General features: G+C 34.7%; 1 protein-coding gene across 2 annotated transcripts in view; it reads left to right on the forward strand.

The window, feature by feature from the left end:
- PTPRO (protein tyrosine phosphatase receptor type O) overlaps positions 1 to 26023 on the forward strand; it is a 235591-nt gene that overhangs the window by 127478 nt on the left and 82090 nt on the right. For both annotated transcript variants that reach the window (XM_056799294.1, XM_056799295.1), the window contains exons 7-13: positions 1981 to 2180; positions 4081 to 4201; positions 4539 to 4732; positions 7565 to 7676; positions 13583 to 13734; positions 15504 to 15624; positions 23379 to 23518. In XM_056799294.1, the coding sequence (XP_056655272.1) occupies positions 1981 to 2180; positions 4081 to 4201; positions 4539 to 4732; positions 7565 to 7676; positions 13583 to 13734; positions 15504 to 15624; positions 23379 to 23518 (1040 nt within the window). The remainder of the gene's footprint in view (positions 1 to 1980; positions 2181 to 4080; positions 4202 to 4538; positions 4733 to 7564; positions 7677 to 13582; positions 13735 to 15503; positions 15625 to 23378; positions 23519 to 26023) is intronic.

The following is a 26023-nucleotide window of genomic DNA, read 5'->3' on the forward strand; positions in this document are numbered from 1 at the left end:
GACCCTTCTAGATCTCCATAAAACACTCTATTTAAAAGCAATATCTACTTTGGTCAAACCTCCTAAATTTGTAGGATGTGTAGAAGTTCAAGGTCATTTTCTCTGTGTATTTTTTAGGAAGCCATTACTTTTTTCAAACCCTTACATTCCATCTTAGAATCAATACTAAGTATTGATACCAAGGCAGAAGAGGGAGAAGTACTAGGCAATAGAGGGGTGGGGTGGAGTAAGTGACTTACCCAGGGTTACACAGCTAGGAAGTGTCTAAGATCACATTTGAACCCAGGACCCTCCTCTATGGCTCTCAATACACTGAGCCACCCAGTGGCCGCCATATAGTTTTAATCTATCTAGAGAAAATCAAAGAAAATGGAGAGCAATTAGGTTACTTTCTAAAGTTGTAAATATTACTTAAATATCTACTGAAAGAAGTTTATAGATCTTTTTCTTTTATTTTGCAATAAATAATGAAATGGTCCTCTATGAAGTTTATGCTTGAAGGCTCAAGCTCTCCAAGGTTTCATTGTCAAACTTGATAAAATTACTATTTATGTGAGCATTTAATAAAAATGATTGCATAATTTTCTGAGATTTATTTTAAGTAGTGACCTCTATGATGGCTTCCCTTTCCAAGAAGAGTAATGTTATCTGCTTGGAACTGCCCAGCTGCTTAGCTTAAGTATCATTTCCTCCTTAAGCTCATCTCTGACTTTGCCAGTCAAATTAATGTTCCCCTTCTCTGATCACATCTTATACTAAGTAGCATGCAATGTGTCACCTTCTTATATTGTTCTCTAGTTATTTTATATATCTAAATCTTGGCTCTTCAACCAAATTATTGTCATCATAGACAAGGACTATATATCCTACTTTTCTTATCTCTCCTGCATATGTTAGTTACATAGTTGATGCCTATGAACTGTAAAAAAACAAAACAAAAAAACAACCCACAGGTCCAGTTTATCCAGGGATTTCTCAAAACAATGTCTAATCCCAAGACAGTGATGCTAATGGTATAATCTCAGGTTCACAATTTAAATCCAAAACATTTTTTAAAGTATTTACAGTGTGTCAGACACTATGATAAATGCTGGGGATACAAAGAAACAAAATAAAACCAAATAAACAAAGAAGGTATATGTTTTCAAGGAGCTCCCAGTCTGAATGGAGAAGGCAGCAAGCAAATTATTATGAACAAACTCAAGATATGCAGGATAAATTAAAGATAATCTCAGAAAGAAGAAACCAAGATTTAGGAATAGGGAAAGCTTCTTGCAGAGCAGAAAAAGAGACTGGAGCTGAGACTTGAAGGAAATCAGGGAAGCTAGCAGACAGAGCTGTGGAAGGAAAGTTTGGGGCAGTGGGAAATTCCAGTTCCATTCAAATGGCCACACATCATTCAGGCAGCTCCTGCTGTAGAGACAGTCCCTACAGTAGAATCAGCCCTTTTGGTTACCTCAAATATAACAGATAGAATAACAGTTTGTGTTATTTATCCCCAAATTCCTAAAGGCTCTCATACCACTGAGATAGAAGCTAATTGGAATATATCTCAAGTTAATCAGATTTCTAGCTACAAGAGACCCTGAGGGCAAAGGTGCTCTAAGAACTGATGAAATGATTTGTAGAAGTGCCAGCTATCTAGTTAACAGAGAAATTAATACAGATGCAAATAATCATTATCTCTTTAGTTAGGGATTTGCCAGAAAGTTCAAGGACTCAATAAACAATGGAAATGAAGCTCACATTTTACACTGAATAGAAAATCCTTTGAGGTCAGGTGTTGAAGGAGTAATGTTGTGCAGTACAGAAAATGTCATTCTAAAGGGCTCTCCATCTGGTTCTTTTCACCCCTCTGAAATAAGCTTTGTAAGGGAGAAGGAAAACAAGATGGGGGTGGGGGGGAAGCCCACCAATGTGCTTTCATCTCTCCTGATGTGAACTACTCAGCATGCACCCTACTCCATTTGAATATTGCAGGTCCTTTAGGAGAATGGATTGAAGAATTAACAGAGAAGCCTCAGCATGTCCGCGTGAATGTTTTAAGCTCTACCACTGCCTTAATGTCTTGGACATCTTCGCAAGAGAGGGACAACAATAACACAATTGTGTCTGTCGTGTCTCTAACCTGCCAGAAACAAAAGGAAAGTCAAAGACTTGAAAAGCATTATTGTACTCAGGTAAAAAAAAAAATCCTAATATGTAACCCCACTTGACTGAAACTCCAGGAGCCAAAGACTAAAACAAGTTTCAAAAATCTAAGGTGGTACAATAACTCTCTGAGTCTGCCTCATGCATTCTCCAAGGAGTCAAGGTAGCATTAGCAGAATCTAGAAGAATCGAGCTCCAGTTTTGACTGACACTACTGAAATTTACATTTTTTGTTTACATGTTTAAAAATTGTTTCCACTGAAGAGATTTGTACTGAATGTCAGTTCAGTTTAAGAATGGTACTTACTGGGCTAGAAGCTTGAGAATGCCAGAATAAATACAAGACAGTCTCCTATCCAGCTGTTAAATGGAGAATTCTTCAAGCATTTGCCATGATTAAGGAGGCAAAATTCAGGATGAAAAGAATTTAAAAGGGGTTATTCAAAGTATATCAAGGGAGCGCCACATTGCCTTTATCCCCAGCACAGCACTTGATGTTTAGCACAGTGCTTTGCACCTACTAGGAGCTTAATACTTGTTTGTAGAATGGAATGGAATGGCAAGCTGCTTGTTCTTACAGGGAAAGTATTTTTTTTTCTTGTATCATCAACAAATGAAGTTGAGACCTATTCCCTTAATTGCAACATTTTCTTACACTGTTTTAATGTGCTAATTATATAACTTTTGCCCAGAATCTAAGGATCATGGGATGCAGAAAATACATTTATTAGATACCAAATGAAGTCCATTCCTCTCAAAGCCAAATTTGACTTGGGAAAATAATGGAGGCAGGAAGACAGGGAGGAAAAGTTATTTCACTCTTCTACCTTAGAACCAATAGTATTGATTCTAAGATGGAAAGTAAAAGGTTTTGTTTTTTTTTAAGTTATAGTAGTTCTTATGTTAGTATGATTGGTAATGAAAGCTTGTGCTAAGAGTATAATGCCCCAAATTATCATGGCTCAAATACTCCATGATACATCCTTCCTGTCAATAAAATGTAAATTTCTTGACAATAGGTGCTATTTTTTGTTTAGCATAATTCCTTGTATGTAATGCCATTAAAAATACTTGTCAGATTGATTTAATTGGCTTGCATTGGTAGAGGTAATGGGATTAGAGGTGGTAGGATAGCTTCAATAGACATAATGGAGGAAGCTAAGAAGGAAAAGCTAGAGTCAAAGATAATCAACCCTAACCATAAGTTTATTCTTCTAAATAACTTTTAGAACCTTTAACTTCAGATATTTTATTATTATTGCTAAATTTATTTAGTAAAGGACCCTAAAGATAAGGGCTAGGAAATATGATCTCAGCATGAGACTGCTATAAAAAGATAATGAGTTTTTTTAAGGCAATGTGTTATGTTGGTAAGTTCTAGACTAGAAATCAGGAGGTTTGGTGTTTAACCCCAGATCTACCACTATTTAACTGTGTCACTTTGGGCAAATGATCTTGTTCCTGTGGATCTCAGGTTTCTTATCTACAAAATAAGGAGTATGGGCTAAAACCAAGATCCTTTATAGCCCTCTTATAGCCCTTGCCTCTAAGAGAAGAGAGGCTGTAGTAATCCAGACACTGATCTTTATGCTACCTGGGCATCTCTATGACTCTTCAATTTAAGAGGGTCTTAACAGAGTTGGATATTGTTATGGTTGATGTTTCTCTAACTCATAGTGACAGTTTGTGTTGAAAGTTCTAATATCAACTTGATGTGCTTTTATCTTGCCATATAATTTAAATGCTGGGACTTTCCTACAGATTATTCTTGTGGACTACAAATCATTTTATTTCTGAAAATTCAGCTTCACTGAATTCTATAGGTTTTCCATAGTTCATTATAGATTTTTGCATAGTGTTGACCCTTTTATTTTATATATGGTGTACCTAGATTAATATTCTTCCTAATGAACTTTTTTCCTTTTTTAGGTTAACTCAAGCAAAAGCATCATTGAAAATCTGGTTCCTGGTGCCCAATACCAGGTTGTGATTTACCTAAGAAAAGGTCCTTTGATTGGACCACCTTCAGATCCTGTTACGTTTGCCATAGGTAATGTTCATGTTACACCATTAAATCTCCCACTGGTTTTTCTCTGTTAAATCAAAATCTCAATTGGAGGGGCTTTGATTTGCACAAATATATTATTGTCATAGGAGAGGCATGCTAGTTCACTAAAGTTTGCCAAAAATAGATTACATTCTTCACAGTAATTATGAAGCTGAATCATGACTATAAGAACATAATTATCAATTATTATTAAGCAAATTGGATTTTGAAGCAAAATTCTGATGAAATTAATACATCTAAGGTTTTGTCTTTTCCTCTCTCTCTCTCTCTCTCTCTCTCTCTCTCTCTCCCTCTCTCTCTCTCTCTCTTTGACCCATAGTTCCCACTGGAATCAAGGACTTAATGCTCTACCCTTTGGGTCCGACTGCTGTTGTTCTGAGCTGGACCAGGCCTTACTTAGGGGTGTTCAGGAAGTATGTGGTAGAAATGTTTTATTTCAATCCTGCAACAATGATATCAGAATGGACAACCTACTACGAAATAGCTGCAACTGTTTCCTTAACTGCATCTGTGGTAATAGCCCCTTTACAAACTATCATACTATTTCATATTTTTATTCGTTGATTCATTCATTCATTCATTCAATAAACATTGAGTGTACAACTACTCTACAATGTACTCTGTGTGTATATGCATGTGTATATATGAGTAGGTAAAATACGCATGATGTTTTTAATTGGTATACTGGAATGGCACACTAGTTTAAATCAAGAAGACCTGAGTTCAAATCCATCTACAGACACTTCTATCTTTTTAATCCTGGGCAAGTCACTTAAACTCTATCTGCCTCAGTTTCCTCATCCATAAAATGGAGAAAATGATAGAACAGACCTCCTAGGATATGAGGATAAATGAGATAATATTTATAAAATGCTTTACAGATCTTACAATGCTAAATAGAGTACTAGTTGTTATATGTGTGTCTAAGATATTATATATACACATACATAAACATATGTGTGTAGATATATAAATGTGTGTGGGTATTTATGAGTCATTATACATAGCCAATGTCTTCTTTTTTTTCTTTTTGAAAATTTCACTTAATTAATTAATTTAAAATATTTTTCCATAGTTACAAGAATTATGTTCTTTCCCTCCATTCCCCCACCCCCTCCCATAGCCAACTCACAATTCCACTGGGTTTTACATGTGTCATTGATCAAGACCTATTTCCATATTAGTGATATTTGCACTAGGGTGATCATTTAGAGTCTACATCTCCAATCATATCCCCATCAACCCATGTGATCAAGCAGTTGTTTTTCTTCTGTGTTTTCTACTCCCACAGTTCTTTCTCTGGATGTGGGTAGTGTTCTTTCTCATAAGTACCCAAGAATTGTCTTGGATCATTGCATTGCTGCTTGTAGAGAAGCCTATTACATTCGATTGTGTCACAATGTGTTAGTTTCTGTGTATAAAGTTCTCCTGGTTCTGCTCCTTTCACTCTGAATCAATTCCTGGAGGTCCTTCCAGTTCACATGGAATTCCTCCAGTTCATTAACTAATGTCTTCTTAAAAAGTCTGTAAATCAAATCATAATTATAAGTTCACTGAAGTAATTGTGATTGCAATTATTTTTGCTTATCAAAATTATTTTTGTGATATTAACATGCACCCCATCTTGGGTGTTAATATATTTTCATATATTGGATTGTTGAAAGTAAAGTAAAACTGTATGGTGCTTCTATTCTCCATCAGAGGAAGATATAAGAGGCTTTTCTAAGTCATTCATTGAATAGCTGACATTCTTCATCACTGGTGCACTAGAATTGTACTCCAAAAGGATAAGCAAGGCAAATTCTCAAGGCACCAGGTTTAGGATTGCATATGATTGTTATTTCTTCCTTGATACTAGAAAGGGCTAAGAAATTCAGGATGCCTTTCAAATCATTGGTAAAATGCACGATTGCAGAGTGTCCACCAGGTTTCTTCTTTCCTTTCAATGACATTGTCCAGCTGCTCTAAGGACCTGATATTTAAATGTAATCTGGGTGAGAAAGTGATGGCTAACTGTGTGCTCAGAACTTACAACAAAACAGTAATACCACTTGGTTGGAAAGTTATCTGAAAACAATTATATGGCAGGAGTGGAATGTCCTTTGCAAACCTTCAACAAGTATATAATGTGAATTGTCATTGTAGTCATCATCATCATCATCCCTGCAGAACCAATTCTTCTACTACCAGTTCTTTCACATCCTTAGAAGTTTTCCTTTGGAAAATCACTGATCTTGGGGAGAATGAGGCAGGGAAGATAAAATAAACAGGTGCCCATACACCCATCTTGAAATATTTCTGCTGCCAAACTAAGATTTACAAAAGTCCTTTGCCCCCTTGTTCTGGTCTGAAGATGACCCTGGAGTCCCACAAACTAGATCATAAAAGTCTTATCTCTAATAGATCCTACTGCATTGTGTTTGTTCTCCAACAACTAACCTAGTTCCTGTGGAAAGGTTCATTAATGATAGAATGGTCAGTCATAGATCAATAACTTCCTTGGTCACATTTAAAGAAGATGAATATAGATTCCACTAAGAAACTGAACCCAGGATGTCCTCAAGAAGCAGCATTTTGGCTCAGTGGAGAGAGTACTGGGCCTGAAATCAGGAAGATCTGAGTGCAAAACCAGTCTCAGAAACTTATTAGCTGTGTGACCCTGGACAAGACATTTAACTCTGCCTTAATCTACTGGAAAAGGAAATGGCAAACTACTCCAGTATCTTTGCCAAGATGGCCCCACAGGGAATATTGGCATGTTATGGTCCACGGGGTTATGGAGAGTCAGACATAAACAAATGAAAAACCAGGAAACTGAAGAAAAATACCAGGAAAAATATAGTTGATGTAAATAACATGATAAACCAATGGTAGAAGATAGTTAATGAACTAGAAGGAGGCAAAAAAGAAAGGTTAAAGTGTAGAAAGCCTAAGTGAAAATTAGAAGAATAAAGAAGGAAAATGAGAATTAAAAAAGTCTTAAAAAAGAAAAGACAAACAAAAGAAATAAAGAGGAAATGAGACAGCCATGAATTTGAGAGTAATAAGCAGGATTGATATGGTACAAGGTGGAGGAATAAATAAAAAAAGATGGAAAGAAAATTTTTTTCCAAAAATGTTCGTTAGGTATGGAATGTGAAGACATGGTCTTTCCTTATACTATCAACTCTTCTATGTTTTCTCTTCATAACATTTTCTTAATATGAGGCTATATATAAATCCTAAAGGCAAATTGTATCTCTATATATGCTATATTTTTAAAAACTCCCACAAATCCCTAAATTCTCAAAGTATTTATAATTCTTTTTTCTCTCAGCAGTTTCTTGTTTTTGTTTCCTGTTTCAGAGAATAGCCAATCTGTTACCAGCATGGTACTACAACTTTCGGGTTACCATGGTGACATGGGGAGAGCCAGAATTGAGCTGTTGTGACAGTTCTACTATAAGCTTCATAACAGGTGCGTTTTGTATAGGAATATTGATTTGAGATGCTTGGCAAAACCTCTTCCTCAAGTCTCAGTGGCAGTACATTATATCCTAACTGTTCATTATTTATTTATTTGGCTTTAAAAATCAAAATGTAAAAGTCCTTTTGATTCATTGCACTTGGCCTCTATTTCCAATATTAAGGATTAATTCCTTTAAATAGGAAATATAATGAACTTAAAAACCAAGATCCACTATTTTAGTTTACACTTCATGTCTAACTGGCTTTACTCATTTGATAAGTGATTTTTTTTCATTTTGCATATACTTAAAAACATTTTAAAGGTCATAGTCCAGATAGTGAGGTCAAATCCATTAGGCTTTATTGTGCTAAATTTCAATTCTAGTCTTTTGGCCAGGATCTTACATTTTGTGTTTATAAGCTATAGTGGTGAGTGGGCTTTGAGAGAGAGAGAGAGAGAGAGAGAGAGAGAGAGAGAGAGAGAGAGAGAGAGAGAGAGAGAGAGAGAGAGAGAGGAGAATATGCATACTATTCTTTATGTCCCTTTCAAAGAGAGCTCCTTTGGATGAGATCCAGAGCCAATCAAAAGAGTATAAGTGGAAGGGAAGCTGGTGGCTCAGTGGGTTGAGAGCCAGGTATAGAGATGGGAGGTCCTAAGTTCCTGTCTAGCCTCAGACACTTCCTACCTAGGTGACCCAGGGTAAACCACTTAACCCCCAATTGCCTAGCCCTTACTGCTCTTCCATCTTGGAACCAATTCATAATATTGATTCTAAGATGGAATATAAGGACTTTAAAAAAAGAATGTATAAGATTATAACCATCCACAGGAAAAACTGAACTAAAGAATAATGCCTGCTATTCAAATTATGATATACATGCATTTAGATAAGATAACCTGGACAGCTCCATCATTTGCGTATCTATCTTGGATAAACAGTACAAATGGACAATCAATTGGGTCTAGAAATAGGATTCAACTTCCTTTGGGAAATTATAAGGCTCTTTTAATAAGCCAAACTTCTGCAGATGCTATTTATATGAAAGTGAGTAATGGAACACTACTGTCTCCAAATCTTTAAGAATGAATATTACTTAGATGGCAATGAAGAGGCATCTAGTAGGTGTAAGCAGGCTAAAACACATAATAAATAAGGAACTGTGAAGAACTAGAAGTAAGGTTGCCATTAAAGTTAAATATAACAGAAAAAAAAAAGAAGTTGTTCTAGATACATGGTGAGACCGAGAAGTAAACAACATAGATTTTATCTGATGTCAAGAAGAATAAAGAAAGTTTTTGTTCCCCTTCCCTCCCACTTCCAGCAAGTTGAGGAGAGGGGGAATCCCTATAATAAACTTAGGAGTAAGATATGCAAAAGATGCAGTAACTTGGATGGGCTGAAATCTGCGTCTTTGGAGGGAATGCCCACAACAACAATAGCACAAATCCATTAAAGCATTTAGGGATGAGCATTTTATTAAGGTTGAGAGTGGGAGTCGAGAGTGGGGAGTGAGGAAGTGATGCCTAGATCAAATGCATATAAAGAGGAATTCAAAATAAAATTTCTTTATAAATATAATTTTAATCAAATGAAATTATTTTAGAAGGAATTTGGAGAAGAGAATGTTTCATATACAAAATTCTAATACAACCAGCTCATAGAATATTACTTCTCAATTTTGTTGCATTTTAATTTTTCTGGAGAGTTAATAAATATAAAATCCAGAAATTCGGTCACTAGAGACTTAGAAAATGATAAAAGACTGAAGCTAGATAAAAATCCTAAAATTATCATCTAACCCTCTCCTTAAAAAAATAAAATTTTATTTATTCACATTAGTTTTTCATAATTCATTTCTAGATATACCACAAATCTTTTCATACATGAAGTGATCCTTCCCTTACCCTAAAGTTGATTACTTATCCTCAAATGGTTAATTAAAATGAACTAAAATTGAGCACAGTAGACAACATTATGCAAAATAGTCTCCTACTGCTCTGACAAAGACATTTTCTCATCTTTATAGGGTCAGTGCTGCTACAATTCCTGTGCTCACTTTTGTTTCATATTCATTCTGTTCACAGTAATGTAGTCATAGTATATATTGTTTTCCTGGTTCTGCTTTATTCTGCACCATTTCAAGTAAATACCCATACATTTTTCTGAATTTTTCATGTTTGTCATTTCTTTTTTATATTTTTTGTTGCTTTTAATTTCATATTTATGGAACTTATTCAAATTTATATGAATGGAGCCATTCCCCACCTGGCAAATGGTCAAAGATATGAACAGGCAGTTAGTTCTCAAAGGAAGACATCTAAATTAGCAACAGAGATGGAACAATGGTCCAAATAGCTAGTAGGTAGAGAAATACTAATTAAAGTAATTCTGAGGCTTCACCTTGTATCCGATTGCCAAAGATGGCAGATAAATACATTTATCATTTTTTAGGATGCAATAACAATCTATTCCCTTCATATCCTACAATTTAACTATTCCCTCATCAATGAGAATCTGAGTCAGTGTGATACAGAGGTTTTCATATTCAGATACCTACTCTGTCACCCCCAGTGTAACATCAGACAGGTCATTTTTTATCTCTTTAGGCTTCAGTTTCCTTATCTATAAAATGAGAACATTGAACTAAATCAAGGACTCAACTTTTTTGGTGTCATGGAGCCTTTGTCAAATTAGTGAAGTTTATGAAATCTTTTTCAGAATAATATTTGTTGACTACTTGAATAATTGAAATGATAAATTAGTCAAAATTTGGTGAAAATAAATATGTAATTTTTCTCATCCAAGATTAAAGACTCACTGAAATCTATCCATAGACTCCAAGTTTAAGAACCCCTGAATTAAATTGCTTCTAAAGACCCTTCAAGTTATGACTATATTACAGCTATATATCAGTTTTTTAAAGGATTTTTTGGTTGTTAACACAATAATTGTTGCTATGAATTTTTAAAAAATCTATAAGACTTTCCTGTCTTTGATATAGTTAAGGTATATACCAAAGGAAATCTCTGTGGTTCCCACATTTTATCAATGAAGAAACTGAATTCCAGAATAGAGGAAATAATCTGCCCCAAGTCACTTAGCAAATTGTGAGCAGAGCCAAGGCTATCTATGTCTCTTGATTCTCCCATCCATACCACCATTCTAACACCCTAGTTCCTAAGATGCTATGAAATATCAGTAATAATAAGAGGTATAAATATTATATAAGAATTTTTGGAAAATGTGCTTTCTTGAAATTCCTTTTCAGACTGGTTATACTTCTGATAATTTTTCCCCTTCTCCCTAATTTTTAATACTTGTAAGAAGCATGGGAGGATTTGGCAGATTGGGGAGTACGACATTAATAGCTAAATAAAGACCTTGATTTATATATAAGCTCTCAGGATGTCAGATCTAAATTGTGTGTGTGTGGTTATAGTGGAAGAGGATAGGAAAAATATCCTGTGATTCAATAGTAAGTAGAAATATCTCTTCCTTTTGAAGAAAATGAGGAGGCCTATTAAAACCTTCACACTGAAGTCATCCTCAATTATATAATTTTACCTGAAAGCAGTTATTCACAGTAACCTGTCAGTGAGCCCCAGATGACAATTAACAAAACAATGGTGACATCTTGTGGCTTTTGAGAAACATCATAGACTTTTGAAAGGGATAAAATGGTATAATAATCTGAAGCTTTCATCCACAATAAAATGGGTATCTAAATTTGATGTTTTTTCTTCTCCTATTATTCAAGGCCAAATATTTTCCTCTTCACTAGAATTAGCTGGTGGAGAGAAAACTATTGTATGAAATATATGTGGTCATATTCCTTTGAGTGCAAACCAACTTTCATCATGAATGTGGCTCAATGATTTTGCTTTATTTAGCCCTTTCTATGATTTAATGTATTCAACTGTCCCATTCGATAAGCATTTATTAAGTTAATATGGCATACAAGGTAAATATAAGTGATTGTGTTGCCTGGTAAATGTATACTTCATTTTAAATGCTTTTGCTAAGTACATTGAAAATTACCACCTCCTCTATCTCATACATATCTCTGCTATTACTTAGTTTTGTGTATTGTAAATCCCTTTCATTAATGCTTCTTGATTCCATATTATGCCAAGGAAAGTGGGAGGCATATTAGAAGAATGAATTCTGTGTCATTCATGGATATTATTCTCTCAAGTTTAGATTATATAATCAGTCTTAAACCTCATTTGCATGAGACTCCTTCTTTGGTAGTGATTGATTACTCAATACTACATCCTTGAATAAGGGGCTAAGTTAATGAAAGCTTGGGGGAAGAGAGACCCCTAATCTTTCAGTCTTCCAGTTTCCAGAAAGAATTTTCCAGATTCTTTTTATTGAAATTATGCTCTTCCTTGGAAAAGAGTACCTAGTTTGACCTTACAAGTCACCTGTGCAATTATTCCCTAAAATGGAGGGACTTTGCTATCTTCCTAAATGATCAAAACTTTTTTTCCCACCAGTTGAAAATCAACTACAAGATAAATTCAAAGTTCAATTATGCTTATATAACAGTTGGTAACTTTTCCTCAAAAAATTCAGTGGAAAGGACGACTAGGGTTGGAATCCTGTCTTTACCCCATATTACTTTTGTGACCTTGGACAAATCACTTTTTCTTAGTCACACTTTCCTTAGCTGTAATATAAAGGAATTGAACTACATGAACTCTTAACACACTGACCAACTCTAACTGTAGAATTCTCTGATATTATACTGACGTTTATTCCCTAAAACAAAACAAAATGAACCCTAACCATGGACTTATGTCCTTCTGGTGGTCAGTGCTAGATCCAATTTATGGCATGATGAAAAATGTTATTTTTAAATTTTTTTCTCATTTTGTGAAAATAATCTTTACATTCTATTCCTACTTCTAGTAATTTAAGTTTAGTGTTTGATATCCCAAGGAAAATTTAACATATAGATTGTGGCTATGCCAGAAAACCTTCATTGTAAAAGTATTGAGAATCTTTTAGATTTTTCCTTCTTTAACTAGGATTTACCTACATAGTAATTCCATTTCTGCATAGAGTGGTGTGTCTAAGTCAGGAAAACCCGAGTTTAAATCTAGCCTCAGACATTTACTTGCTGTGTGATCCTGGGAAAATCATTTAACCCAGATTGCCTTAGTTCCTCATCTGTAAAATGGGGTGAAGAAGGAAATGGCAAGTGATTTCAGTATCTTAGCCAAGAAAATCTCAAAGGGGGTCATGAAGCCTGGGACATGACTAAAATGGCTGAGTAACAGTGAAAAGAAAATTGAAAGGGATCTTAGAGGTCATGTTCAATTCCTTGGCTTCCTTCAAGACAGCTTAAACTTCAACTTTGGAGGAAGTTTTTTCTGGTCATACCCCCAGTCCTTACCTCCAATTATATATATATATATATATATATATATATATATATATATATATATATATATATATATACCCCTGTCTATACAAGCTTCTTGGGGTTACATAGAATTTTGGGATGCTATAGGGGGTTTCAATGTCCTGACATAAATATGAAAAAATACATCTCCCTCCTTTCTTTTTCTTTTCGAGTTGGGGAGAATGTGTATTGATGCAGACTGTTGCATATGTTGTCAGGTGTGGTTAATTTATGGCTTGTTTCATTCATAGAATATTAGACCTGGAAATACATCAACTGAATAAATCAGAAACTAGGTAACATCCAAGAAATCAAATGCCTATGCAATTCTTGCTACCTATCCAATTATTGAGTAGATTCTCCCCGGTTCATAGGACCATGGTGGGGGGAGAGCCATGGGATTTTATATTCCCTAAGTTAAACACATTTTAAAATGATTATGATATTAATAGCCTTTTACTTTATTATATTGAGATGTATCTCTCTTGCTCTCTCTTTTTTTAGCCCCCGTGGCTCCAGAAATCACTTCTGTTGAATATTTTAACAATTTGCTGTATATAAGTTGGATGTATGGGGATGACACCACTAACCTCTCCCATTCCAGAATGATGCATTGGATGGTTGTTGCTGAAGGAAAGAAAAAGATAAAAAAGAGTGTATGTGTCCATACAATCCTTATAGATAAGTAATAGCACATTTTTATGCAAATACTTAAAAATAAATCCACAATATCATGTATTTCAATTCTGAATGGTGATCTGCAATGAATGTTAGCTTTGGGATTGATTTTTGTATTTCATATTTCCTTTTCTGTTACATACTTCATAACTATGAATATTTCTGGATATAGAGTACAAGAAAGGAGGATTGATATGTAAAACTGTGAATCTCTTAATATACATAGCTTGATTTTTCCAAGTATAAATTAAATGTAACACAGCAGTACCAACACTGCTTTGCTTATCTATGCCGCCTTCTACTTTTCTTTCTTCTACATATTTGTGGTGTTTTATTGATGTGTTTTTCTTTCTTTTTTTTCTATCTTCTTATTAACTCTACCTATTGACTTAATGCTCATTTTCCTTTTCCTCTGAATCAACTGTCACAGAAACACAGAGGCATAGTAAGCTTGAACATTCTGACACTGTCTTTTCTCACTCTCTGTCCTCATTAATGCACAGCCTGGCATGTGTATCCATGAATGCTGGTTCTAATTCCCTCATATCCTTGGAGAGACTAGGGAGAGGGAAAGGAAGTACTGGGAATGGGATCAGAACAAGAGATCCTTGGAGTTTGAATGCCTGACTCCAGTGCATAATAACCAGACTAAACAATTTATTTAGGATTATTGGATTATAAAACTAGAGCTCCAACGGGCCCCAGAATCCAACCCTCTCATTTTAAAAATGAGGAAACAGATCCAGGGGGATTATGTGATTTGCCTGATATACTTATCAGTAGCAACTGGACATATGTGGTAGAAAGCTCCGTGATAACACTCTGCTATAAGCAAGATTGTGCTGGTAAATGTTTAACTCTTGGTTCATTGCAGAGGAAAATATAACCATGATACCACTTTTTAATTTAATCTGCATTTTTAAATTTTTCTCCATCATTTTCTTAAGTCTAAAAATCAACAAAACAATAAATCCCAACCTGGTTTTTAGTGTTTACTAATTTCTGAGGCATAAAGGCCCACATTAAAGTGTAGCAATTGCCTATACAGGCTGGTTTGAGCATAGCCCCAGATATGTTGTGCACCTCTTTGTCTACCCCTGAACTGCCTCTGTGTGTGGAATTCATATCATTGTCATAAGGAAGGAATCCCAGAAGTAGATGCTACCAATGTGTTGTGCAGTGAGGAGAGGGATTTCTTTTTATTTATTTATTTTTTGCTTTAAATTTTATAATCCTTTTGGTTATTCTAATCTCTTCATTTGCTATGCCTCAGTGTATCGCTTAATCTCTGAGTCTCAGTTGCCTCATCTATATAATGGGAACAATAGTGGATCATTAGAAAATGGCCAGCCCAGTCATCTGATCTATCTCCATTAGACTTTTTCTTGTAGGGTCACATCAAAACTGTGATATATGCACAGAAATTTCTCCTTTGGGTGATCTCAACAATAATATTCTGTTTGCAATCTATTCAGTCCTTGCAGCAGCCAATGAAAGTTTTTAGTTTGAAAATTAACTGGAGCAATATATAGCACAAGACAGTAGTTACATTGAATTTTAATTAGAAACATACAAATATTTTAAAATTTTAAATAATTAATCTTCCTAATGTTTTTTCTAAGTTTAAAACATTTACATTTCTAAAGTTATTAAAGCTTATTGCACTGAGACTTTTGGGAAATGTACTTAGCAGGGTTTTTGTTTTTGTTTATTTTGAGATTTCACACTTGATTTAATTATTTTGCAGGTAACACGAAATGTAATGACTGCAGTACTAAACCTACCTCCAGGTGATGTCTACAATCTTTCAGTAACTGCCTGCACTGAAAGGGGAAGCAACACCTCTCTGCCTCACCTTGTGAAACTGGGTGAGACTACTTGTGTGTGTGTGTGTGTGTGTGTGTGTGTGTGTGTGTGTGTGTGTGTGCATGTGCACATTTATTATGAAGAAAGAGTATTCGGCTTTCAGTAATAAAGGACAATATTCAGGTTTTATTTCACCACTTACAGCTGTGGTAACTGGACAAATCACTAACCAAGTCAAAGGCTTTATCAACATTTATGAAATGAGCATATTTTCACTACCTACCATGTAAGACAACATTTTGCTATAATAACAAAATTCTAAAGTCTATAAAGTGTTTTATAACTATACTCAATGTATAAATGTAAATAACTATTACTATATGCATCCAATTATAGACCATGCACTAATATAGATCATTAGTCAATAAACATTTATTAAGTATCTACTATATACTAGTTACTGTGCTAAGCACTGGCAAGTCAAAGAAAGTTTCATCCTTAGGATGAAAAACAGTCCCTACTCTCAAGGAACTCATAATCTAATGAGGCAGATAGCAGACAAACAACTGTATGTAATTGATAAACAGGATAAATTGGGAATAATCACCAGAGGCATGGTACTAGTATTAATGAGGATCTGAAAAGATTTAAAATTTCTCTTAGAATGAACAATATATACAAAGGAATAAGTTGAAAAGTATTTTTGATTGCAGTCTATATTCAATTTTTATACATCAGATATATTTTTAAAAGTATAGCTTACATTTGGACCAACATTCATATTACTATTATTATACAAATCATAAAATGTTAGTTAAATTTCATGAAAGTTAAAATTTGTGAAAATTAAAATTTCATGAAAGTTTTATTTAGTAAAGCAGAATGGGTGTGAGGTATAACAATATTTTCATATGTGATATGGTATGGAATGATACACACATAACTGTAGATCTTTGAAGTGTCATTCAGACATTTAATCAAATTATTTCTTAATACCAAAAGGATGTAAAAGTATCAACCAAATAGCAAATAAAAAGCTATTACTATTTTTAACATGATTTTTTATTTGGTCAATTTCAAACATTATTCCTTAGTTACAAAAATAATTTTCTACTCCTCCCACCCCTCCTATAACCAATACACAATTCCATGGGGTATTACATGTCTTTGATCAGAACCTATTTCCATGTTGTTAGTGTTTGTATCAGGATATTCATTTAGAGTCTACATCCCCAATCATATCTCCTCGACCCATGTAATCAAGCAGTTGTTTTTCTTTGGTGTTTTTACTCCCACAGTTTTTCCTCGGAATGTGGATAGTGTTCTTTCTCATAGATCCCTCCAAGTTGTTCAAGATCATTGCATTGCCACTAATGGAGAAGTCCATTACATTAGATTGTACCACAGTGTATCAGTCCCTGTGTACAATGTTCTCTTGGTTCTGCTCCTTTCGCACTGCATCACTTCCTGGAGGTTGTTTCAGTTCCCATGGAATTCCTCCACTTTATTATTTCTTTGAGCACAGTAGTATTCCATTACCAACATATACCACAATTTGTTCAATCATTCCCCAATTGAAGGGCATCCCCTCATTTTCCAATTTTTTTTTCCTACCACAAAGAGCGCAGCTAGGAATATTCTTGTACAAGTCTTTTTCCTTATTATCTCTTTGGGGTACAAACCCAGCAGTGCTATGGCTGGATCAAAGGGCAGACAGTCTTTTAGCGCCCTTTGGGAATAGTTCCAAATTGCCCTCCAGAATGGTTGAATCAATTCACAACTCCACCAGCAATGAATTAATATCCCGACTTTGCCACATCCCCTCCAGCATTCATTACATTCCTTTTCTGTCATGTTAGCCAATCTGCTAGGTGTGAGGTGATACCTCAGAGTTATTTTGATATGAATCTCTCTGATTATAAGAGATTTAGAACACTTTTTTATGTGCTTATTAGTGGTATTGATTTCTTTATCTGAAAATTGCCTGCCTATTCATGTCCCTTGCCAATTTATCAATTGGAGAATGGCTTGATTTTTTGTATAATCGATTTAGCTGTTTGTAAATTTGAGTAATTAGACCCTTGTCAGAGGTTTTTGTTATGAAGATTGTTTCCAAGTTTGTTATTTCACTTCTGATTTTGGTTACATTGGTTTTGTTTGTACAAAAACCTAATTTGATGTAGTCAAAATTAATAGATAATTTTAGGTAGGATTATCATTTTTGTTATTTTAGCTCTTCCTACCTGTGAGCAGTTAATGTTTTTCCAATTGCTCAGATCTAGTTTTAATTGTGTGGAAAGTGTTTTTTAGTTGTGCTCATATAGTTCCTGTGTTTGTCTCGGCAGATAGATTCCTAAGTATTTTATATTGTCTTGGGTGATTTTGAATGGAATTTCTGTTTCTAATTCCTGCTACTGAGACGTGTTGGAGATATATAGAAATGCTGATGACTTATGAGGGTTTATTTTTGTATGACTTATGTGGGTTTATTTTGTATCCTGCAACTTTGCTAAAATTGTTGATTATTTCCACTAGCTTTTTAATTGATTCTCTAGGATTCTTTAAGTAGACCATCATATCATCCATAAAGAGTGATCCCTTGGTCTCTTCATTGCCAGTTTTAATACCTTCAACTTCTTTTTCTTCTCTGATTGCTTCTGCTAGTGTTTCTAGTACAATGTTAAATAATAGAGGTGATAATGACCATCCTTGTTTCATTCCTGATCTTATTGTGAATGCATCTAGTTTATCCCCATTATAGATGATACTGGCTGATGGTTTTAGATAGATACTGTTTATTATTTTTATGAAAGACCCTTCTATTCCTATACTTTCTGGTGTTTTCAATAGGAATTAGTGTTGTATTTTGTCAAAGGCTTTTTCTGCGTCTATTGAGATAATCATGTGATTTTTGTTGGTTTGCTTGTTGATGTGGTCAATTATGTGGATGGTTTTCCTGATATCAGACCATTCTTGTATTCCTGGTATAAATCCCACCTGATCATAGTGAATAATCCTCCTGATCACTTGTTGGTTTGCTTGTTGATATGGTCAATTATGTGGATGGTTTTCCTAATTCTGAACCATCCTTGAATTCCTGGTATAAATCCCACCTGATCATAGTGAAAAACCCTCGTGACGACTTGTTGGAGTCTTTTTTTTTCATTTATGTTCGTTTATTATCTAGACTTTAGAAATTTAGAGGAAAAATGGTAATGTAAAACTCAAAAGTGTGTTGGAGTCTTTTTGCTAGTATCCTATTTAAGATTTTTGCTTCTATGTCCATTAAGGAAATTGGTCTGTAGTTTTCTTTCTCTGTTTTTGACCTGCCTGGATTTGGAATCAGTACCATATTTGTGTCATAAAAGGAATTCAGTAGAACTCCCTCTTTGCTTATTATGTCAAATAGTTTGTATAGTATTGGAATTAGCTATTCTTTGAATGTTTGATAGAATTCACTTGTGAATCCATCGGGTCTTGGGGATTTTTTCTTAGGGAGTTTTTTGATGGCCTGTTCAATTTCTTTTTCTGATATGGGATTCTTTAAGAATTCTATTTCTTCTTCTGTTAATCTAGGCAGTTTATATTTTTGTAAATATTCATCCATATCACCAAAATTGCCATATTTATTGCCATATAATTGGGCAAAATAGTTTTTAATGATTGCCTTAATTTCCTCTTCATTGGAGGCGAGTTCTCCCTTTTCATCTATGATACTATTAATTTGCTTTTCTTCTTTCCTCTTTTTTATTAGATTGACCATTACTTTGTCTATTTTGTTTGTTTTTTCAAAATACCAGCTTCTAGTCTTATTTATTAGTTCAATAGTTCTATCACTTTTGATTTTATTAATTTCTCCCTTAATTTTTAGGATCTCTAATTTGGTTTTCTTCTAGGAGATTTTAATTTGTTTGCTTTCAAGTTTTTGGATTTGCATGTCCAATTTATTGACCTCTGCCCTTCCTAATTTGTTAATATATGAACTCAAGGATACAAATTTTCCCCTGAGTACTACTTTGGCTGCATCCCATAGAGTTTGAAAGGATGCCTCATCATTATCATTTTCTTCAATGAAATTATTAATTGTTTCTACGATTTGTTCTCTAACTGATTTTGGAGAATCATATTCTTTAGTTTCCAATTAATTTTTTATTTGGCTTTCCATGTACCCTTACTGATCATTATTTTTGGTGCCTTATGATCTGAAAAGGTTGCATTTATTATTTCTGCTTTTCTGCATTTGTATGCCATGTTTTTATGACCTAGTATTGTGGTCAATTTTTCTGAATGTACCATGTGCTGCTGAAAAGAAGGTGTATTATTTTTTGTCCCTATTTATTTTTCTCCATATATCTATTAACTCTAATTTTTCTAAGATTTCATTCACATCTTTTACCTCTTTCTTATTTATTTTTTATTTGATTTATCTAAATTTGATAGTGATGGGTTCAGGTCTCCCACTAGTATAGTTTTACTATCTATTTCCTCCTTCAATTCTACTAGTTTCTCCTTTAGAAATTTGGATGCTATACCATTTGGTACATACATGTTGCTTGGTGATATTTCCTCATTGTCTATACTGTCTTTTATCAGGATGTATTTACCTTCCCTATCCCTTTTAATCAAGTCTACTTTTACTTTAGCTTTGTCAGATATCATGATTGCAACTCCCTGCCTTCTTTCTAACAGTTGAGGCCCAATAGGTCTTGCTCCAACTTGTGAGGGTCTACTCACCTCAGGTGTGTTTCTTGTAGACATATGGTAGGATTTTGGATTCTTATCCACTCTCCCATTCATCTAGGTTTTCCACTCTCCCATTCATCTAGGTTTTATGGATGAGTTCACCCCATTCATGTTCAAAGTTATGATTGTCACTTGTGAATTCCCTAGTATTTTGATATCCTCTCCTAGTTCTGTCCTTTCTTCTTTAGCTATATCCTTTTAAAGCAGTGGTTTACTTTTAATCAATCCCCCTCATCCCCTCCCTTGATATGCTTCCCTTTCTGGTCCTTCCCTTTTTGTTCCCTTCTTGTTTTTTTTTTAGGGTCTGTTAAGTTCCCTCCCCTCTCTCCTTCTCTCCCTTTTTGTACACTCTCCCTCCTACCCCCCTAAGTTGTAACTATTAATACACTTTCTGTAGAAAAAGTGAAACCTCCATTGGTAACAATAACTAAGGCATCTTATTGTTTAACTCTTCATTGATCAGAGCCATAATTGGGATTTTTTGGACCTAGTTAATATACCACAGATTGAACCTGGAGTAGACACCAAGAGAGAGGTCCGCAATTGAGACTGGGTATTAGTAACTGTCCCTTGGGGAAGGCAGTAACCTCATGCCATTAGTCCTACCATGAATGAATGAATAAATGAATAGCATCAACATGAGACTGATGATGGAGAGGTAACTGTACTAATCTTTCTCCTTAGGAATAAGGAGAAATACTATGTAAGGAAGTCCCCAAAGATCAGCCTCTATATGCAGTGAGGGCACAGGTTCACTCAGCTAGGGATTGGTCTCTACCACTGCCACCACCTCCAGTCCACCACTACCACACTACTAATACTCTGACCAGAACATAGATTCTGCCAGTCATACCCTCTGCTCTCTCTCCCCTCACACTCAAAAAATCTCATCCATCTCACTACTCTGCCTTCTGTACTATTAGGTTTTATATCTTCCTTGCAATGGAACCTTCCTATGTATGTTTTCTCTTCTATTAGAATATAAAGTCCTTGAGGAAAGGGACTGTCTCACACTACAATCTGTGGCAAATGTAATAAATATTTAGTAAGTAATTTTTTTTTCATTTGTTCACTTATTCATTGGTGAGAAAGAACTAGAAGCATAGCTGGAACAAATTATAGCTAGAATAGAATAGCTCCCCAGACTGACAGTGCTGTTGCTCTTACTCTTACCATACTGTTTGTCACTGGCTATGTCTCTCCAGAGCTCCATCTGACATTAAATTCTTTCTGTACTATTTCATTCATTATGTTCTTCCTAAAAACACAAAATGCAGTCAATGTCCCTTTACAATTTCCTGTTCTATGGCAAATTTCCTGCTCTTGGATAAATCCTCATTCTAAGTGTCCATTCCCCCTCCCTAGTTCCTGCTCTAGGCAGTAGGATGGATAGAGTTCTAGAGGCAGAAAGACTTCTCTCCCTGAATTCAAATCTGGTGTCAGACTCTTATCAATTGTGTGACCCTGGGCAAGTTACTTAACCCTGTTTCCCTCAGTTCCTTATCTGTAAAATGAGCTGGAAAGGGAAATGGCAAAGTATCCAGTATCTCTTCCAAAGAAGACTCCAAATGGGGTAATGAAGAGTCAGAAATGACTGAAATGACTAAATAATAACCACAAGGTCCTACTTCTTTAACTGTTAGTATAGTTTTATCTTAGAACTGGAAGGAACATTTATGGTCGTCTAATCCATCCTTTCATCCTAGTTAGAGGTGAGATTTTCTAAAGTCTCTAACAATAATCATTCCACATTTGTTTCAACCTTTATAGTAACAGAGAAATTACTCTACCACAAGAAGTTCATCCCTTTGTTAAGCAGCTCTAAACAAAGGAAAACCTTTTCTTATAGTGAGATATGTTTGCTTCATCTGAGACTTGGTATAATTTTCTGTTATGTTTGAAAACATCTTTTCATAAGCCCTCTCAGTTAATGTACATAGATGTAAATGTTATAATCAACACCCTGTTGTGGACACTGTGACTCAAAATCACGAAGGTATGCCATCTGTTTCTACACTGGAGTTTGAGAGATTTTCTTACTTACTTTGTCCAACAGGAGTCAGCAGAACATAAGAAATGCACAGTTCATAATATTAATAATGTGTGGATTTATTAATCCTGCTTTGGTTATTGGACCAGTAAAAGATGCTGAATCCATTGAGGAGCAGGGACAGACGACTTGGTTTTTAGATAGATAGATGGATGAATGAACAGATAAATATAGATAGATAGGCAGATGGATAGATAGATAGATAGATAGATAGATAGATAGATAGATAGATAGATAGATAAAGACAGAGATCATTATAATTCAATATAATTTGTTTTCTTTGCCTTTGCTATGTATCATATACTTGTAAGAACATTATTCTGAGGAAAGGTCCATAAGTTTAACCACACTGTCAAAGAGGACCATGACACAAATAAGATTAAGAACCCTTAATCTATAATTTTAAAAGTCAGAACGACTCCCATAATTTCCTATGAAAAGATGTGTTCCCATTAAATTTTCCCCTTAATTTGAATTAAATTCACTAAATTAGTTTTTCCATTTTAACAACTAAAAGTAGTGGAACAGTATATTTCCCCAAATTGAGGAGGCTGAGTCATTTCTCAAGAACAGAACTGAACTGATTCAACTGGGTGACAAGTGTTACTAGACAGCATATGCTCACATTATTTGCCTCTTTGTCATTTTACTCTGAACTTCCAAGTAGGAACTTTGAATTTCTGCTGCAGACTAGTTCTTCTAATGCAAGGAAGTGCTAACTCCCTGTGCTTGTTTCACATGTTAGCACAAAGTCTATTAATAGATAATGCCTACAACTAAGCTCAACTTGAAACAGGAAGTTTTCTAAAAAGAGAAATATATTACATAGGAAAGAAAAGACAGAACATAACACTCTTGGCTTTTAATAGATATAAATTATTTGAAAAGGTAATGGAAGAGTTTTGTGGAGGACTTCTCCTTAGACTCCTTTTGTTTACCTCTTCCTCTTGATGATCCAAGACAAAATGATACAATTGGTTAAGGGAGAGGGGAATCAAAGTTTTTCCTCTTTTTTACCTACAGAACCAGCTCCTCCAAAATCCCTTTTTGCAGTGAATAAGACTCAAACTTCAGTGACTCTGCTATGGGTAGAAGAGGGAGTTGTTGACTTCTACAAAGTCTTCTGTCATCAAGCTGGATCTAATGAGGAAATAAAACTCCAGGTATTGTATATTTCACTGTTTCTCTAAGTTTCACCTCAGACATGTTACTCAAACAGGAAGAATCTTCTCTCTATATATTTTAATCTACTAGAATTCAAAATCACTTCTAGTGATTGGTCTTTTGGTCTATATAATGAAGCTGAAGAGAACATATGAATAATTTTTAAAAATATGAGAATGAAAAGCTATTACTAGAAGCTAATATGCCTTTTATTCTTAGCTCATGTACTCTCCTTGGTTTTGTGGGGTGGGGAAAGTGGAGATTGGAAAGGTAAAGAAGTATATTTGTATAAGGATATTGTAGAATAAAGACAAACTACAATGCTTTAAATGCCTCATTCGAGAAAGAGGAGGCTGAGAAGGATAAGATTGAACTTTGAAAACAGGAATGGTAGGGTTAGGATGATTTTTAACAATCTATATACCAAATCTCCAGTATACTATAAATCGGGCATTCTTCTTGAAAATTAAAGGTGACAGATTTGGGACAAACAAAAAGATTTACCACTAACTCAATTAATAAACCAACGAAGTTATTAAAATTTTAAGTAACTTTTTTAAAAGTCTAGATGAATTTTAGACAACAGTTCCTTCTTGGAGTATTCAGAAAAATCACCACAAAGTTAAAGATCTCTGCCCCTAAAAAGGACCTCATAGAGCCGAATGTTTCAAGATATATTTTCTTGAAGTTGCTGTGAAAAAATACAATCACAGAATGATCTCAGTGCCACTGTCAAAGACAGATTCCACAGGGCTAAGTAGATTATAGCCTGACCCAACAAGCTAATTTTCAAACTTTTATGTAAAATGTCATTTCTGGGACTTTGTCAACTAACCTGATAAAGTTGAACAAGGAAGATCCTTTATTCTCCCCTTCATTAGTCTTTGGCATCATCACTTTCAGGCCAGTAGTTAGAATACAGACTTCTAAAATAAAAACTATAGCTCTACTGTAAAGAGAATCTCTCATGCAAAGAGAAATTCAAGTGAGCCCTAGAATAGAGGTGTCAAACCCATTCCTATGCCACAGTACACCTGAATGCAGCCCAAAATAAATTAAAATGTAATTGTGTTAAAACATTTAACAATAAATAAAACATGGAAAACATCACATCTTAAAACTAAGTCAATATGGTCCACAAGAAGTCACTGTGTGGATTGGTGACCCCCCCATTTTTAAAAATTGCTCTAGAGAACTGAAAAGTTAGTCAAGCATAAACAATTTCTATGAGTTATTTCAAGAGTAATAAATTTGGACAATTTTCCTTGAAATGCTAAGAGAAGACCCTCTCAATCAAATAGACCTCTTCTTTTTCATTTTCTCTATTTTTTCCTTCATCTTCCTATTCTTCCTTTTTAAAAACCTCTTCTTAGTCTTTATTCTAATCCCACCAATGCTACCTAGAGGCATTGTTTAGCCTCACTAGTGGGTTCTAAGTATAGAATGGTTACTACCATTAGTGTAAATTATTTTGCAAAGTCCTATTGAAATGTTTTAGGTGAAGAAAAAGGAGTGAGATGTGGACCAGCATGTAACACAGAGGTTAAAGGGTTGGCCAGAGACAGGATTTATTCAGTAATATTTAGATATTAGTAGTGACCAGGACCATGGGTACTCTAGTACTTGCAGCACATATTTTTAAGGCATAGTGCCTATCTTTTCATTTTACTACTTGTTTTTCCACAGGACAGGGGAAGAAAAAGCAGGATGGTGAGGAAATTTGTTTAATGCCCAGCACAATCTTGTGCATATATATATATATGCATATATATATATACACATATATAGTTTATTTTGAAAGATGAGTCCTTGGGATTGAGGAGGGCAACAGGAGGGTATTGTGAAATAGACAGAATTTAGTAGACATTTAGGAGAGTTTATTTTGTTCCTTTTCCCTTATTTACTACAAATCTGCTATGTATATTTTTTGCTATATACTGATTATCCAAATCTTATTTTTAACCAAACACTTCTTTTTAAAGTCTTCTCACCAAATAGTCAACAAGCATTTATTAAGTGCCTACTATGTGCTTGGCACAATGCTTAAGTCCTAGAGACAGAAAGAAAGATAAAAAAAAGTCCCTGTTCTCAGGGAAGTCATAGTCAAGAGCAGATAGCATGAAAACAACAGAGAAAATAAGCTATAGATGTAGATATATACATACATTTATATATGCGTATGTATGTATGCATATATATATGCATTTATATATGCAAAGTAATGAGCAAAGGTAAGGTACTAGCATGGATGAGATTAGGAAAGGCTTCTTTGCAAAAGTGAGTTTTTAACTGAGACTAGAAGGAAACCAGGGGAGAGGAACAAATGAGGAGGGAGCAAGTTGCAGACATGACAGCCAGCCAGGATAAATGCAATGGATCATCTCCTTAACCCCGTTAACCTTCCTTAGCACCATCCTTTCAGAGAAATGTTATGGAGAAGGAAGAATGGCCCTTAAAGTATTTCTTATGGCTTTGACTTTCCTTGGCTTGGGTGACTACAGATC

The sequence above is a fragment of the Monodelphis domestica genome, chromosome 5, assembly GCF_027887165.1.
Source record: "Monodelphis domestica isolate mMonDom1 chromosome 5, mMonDom1.pri, whole genome shotgun sequence".
Lineage (NCBI taxonomy): Eukaryota > Metazoa > Chordata > Mammalia > Didelphimorphia > Didelphidae > Monodelphis > Monodelphis domestica.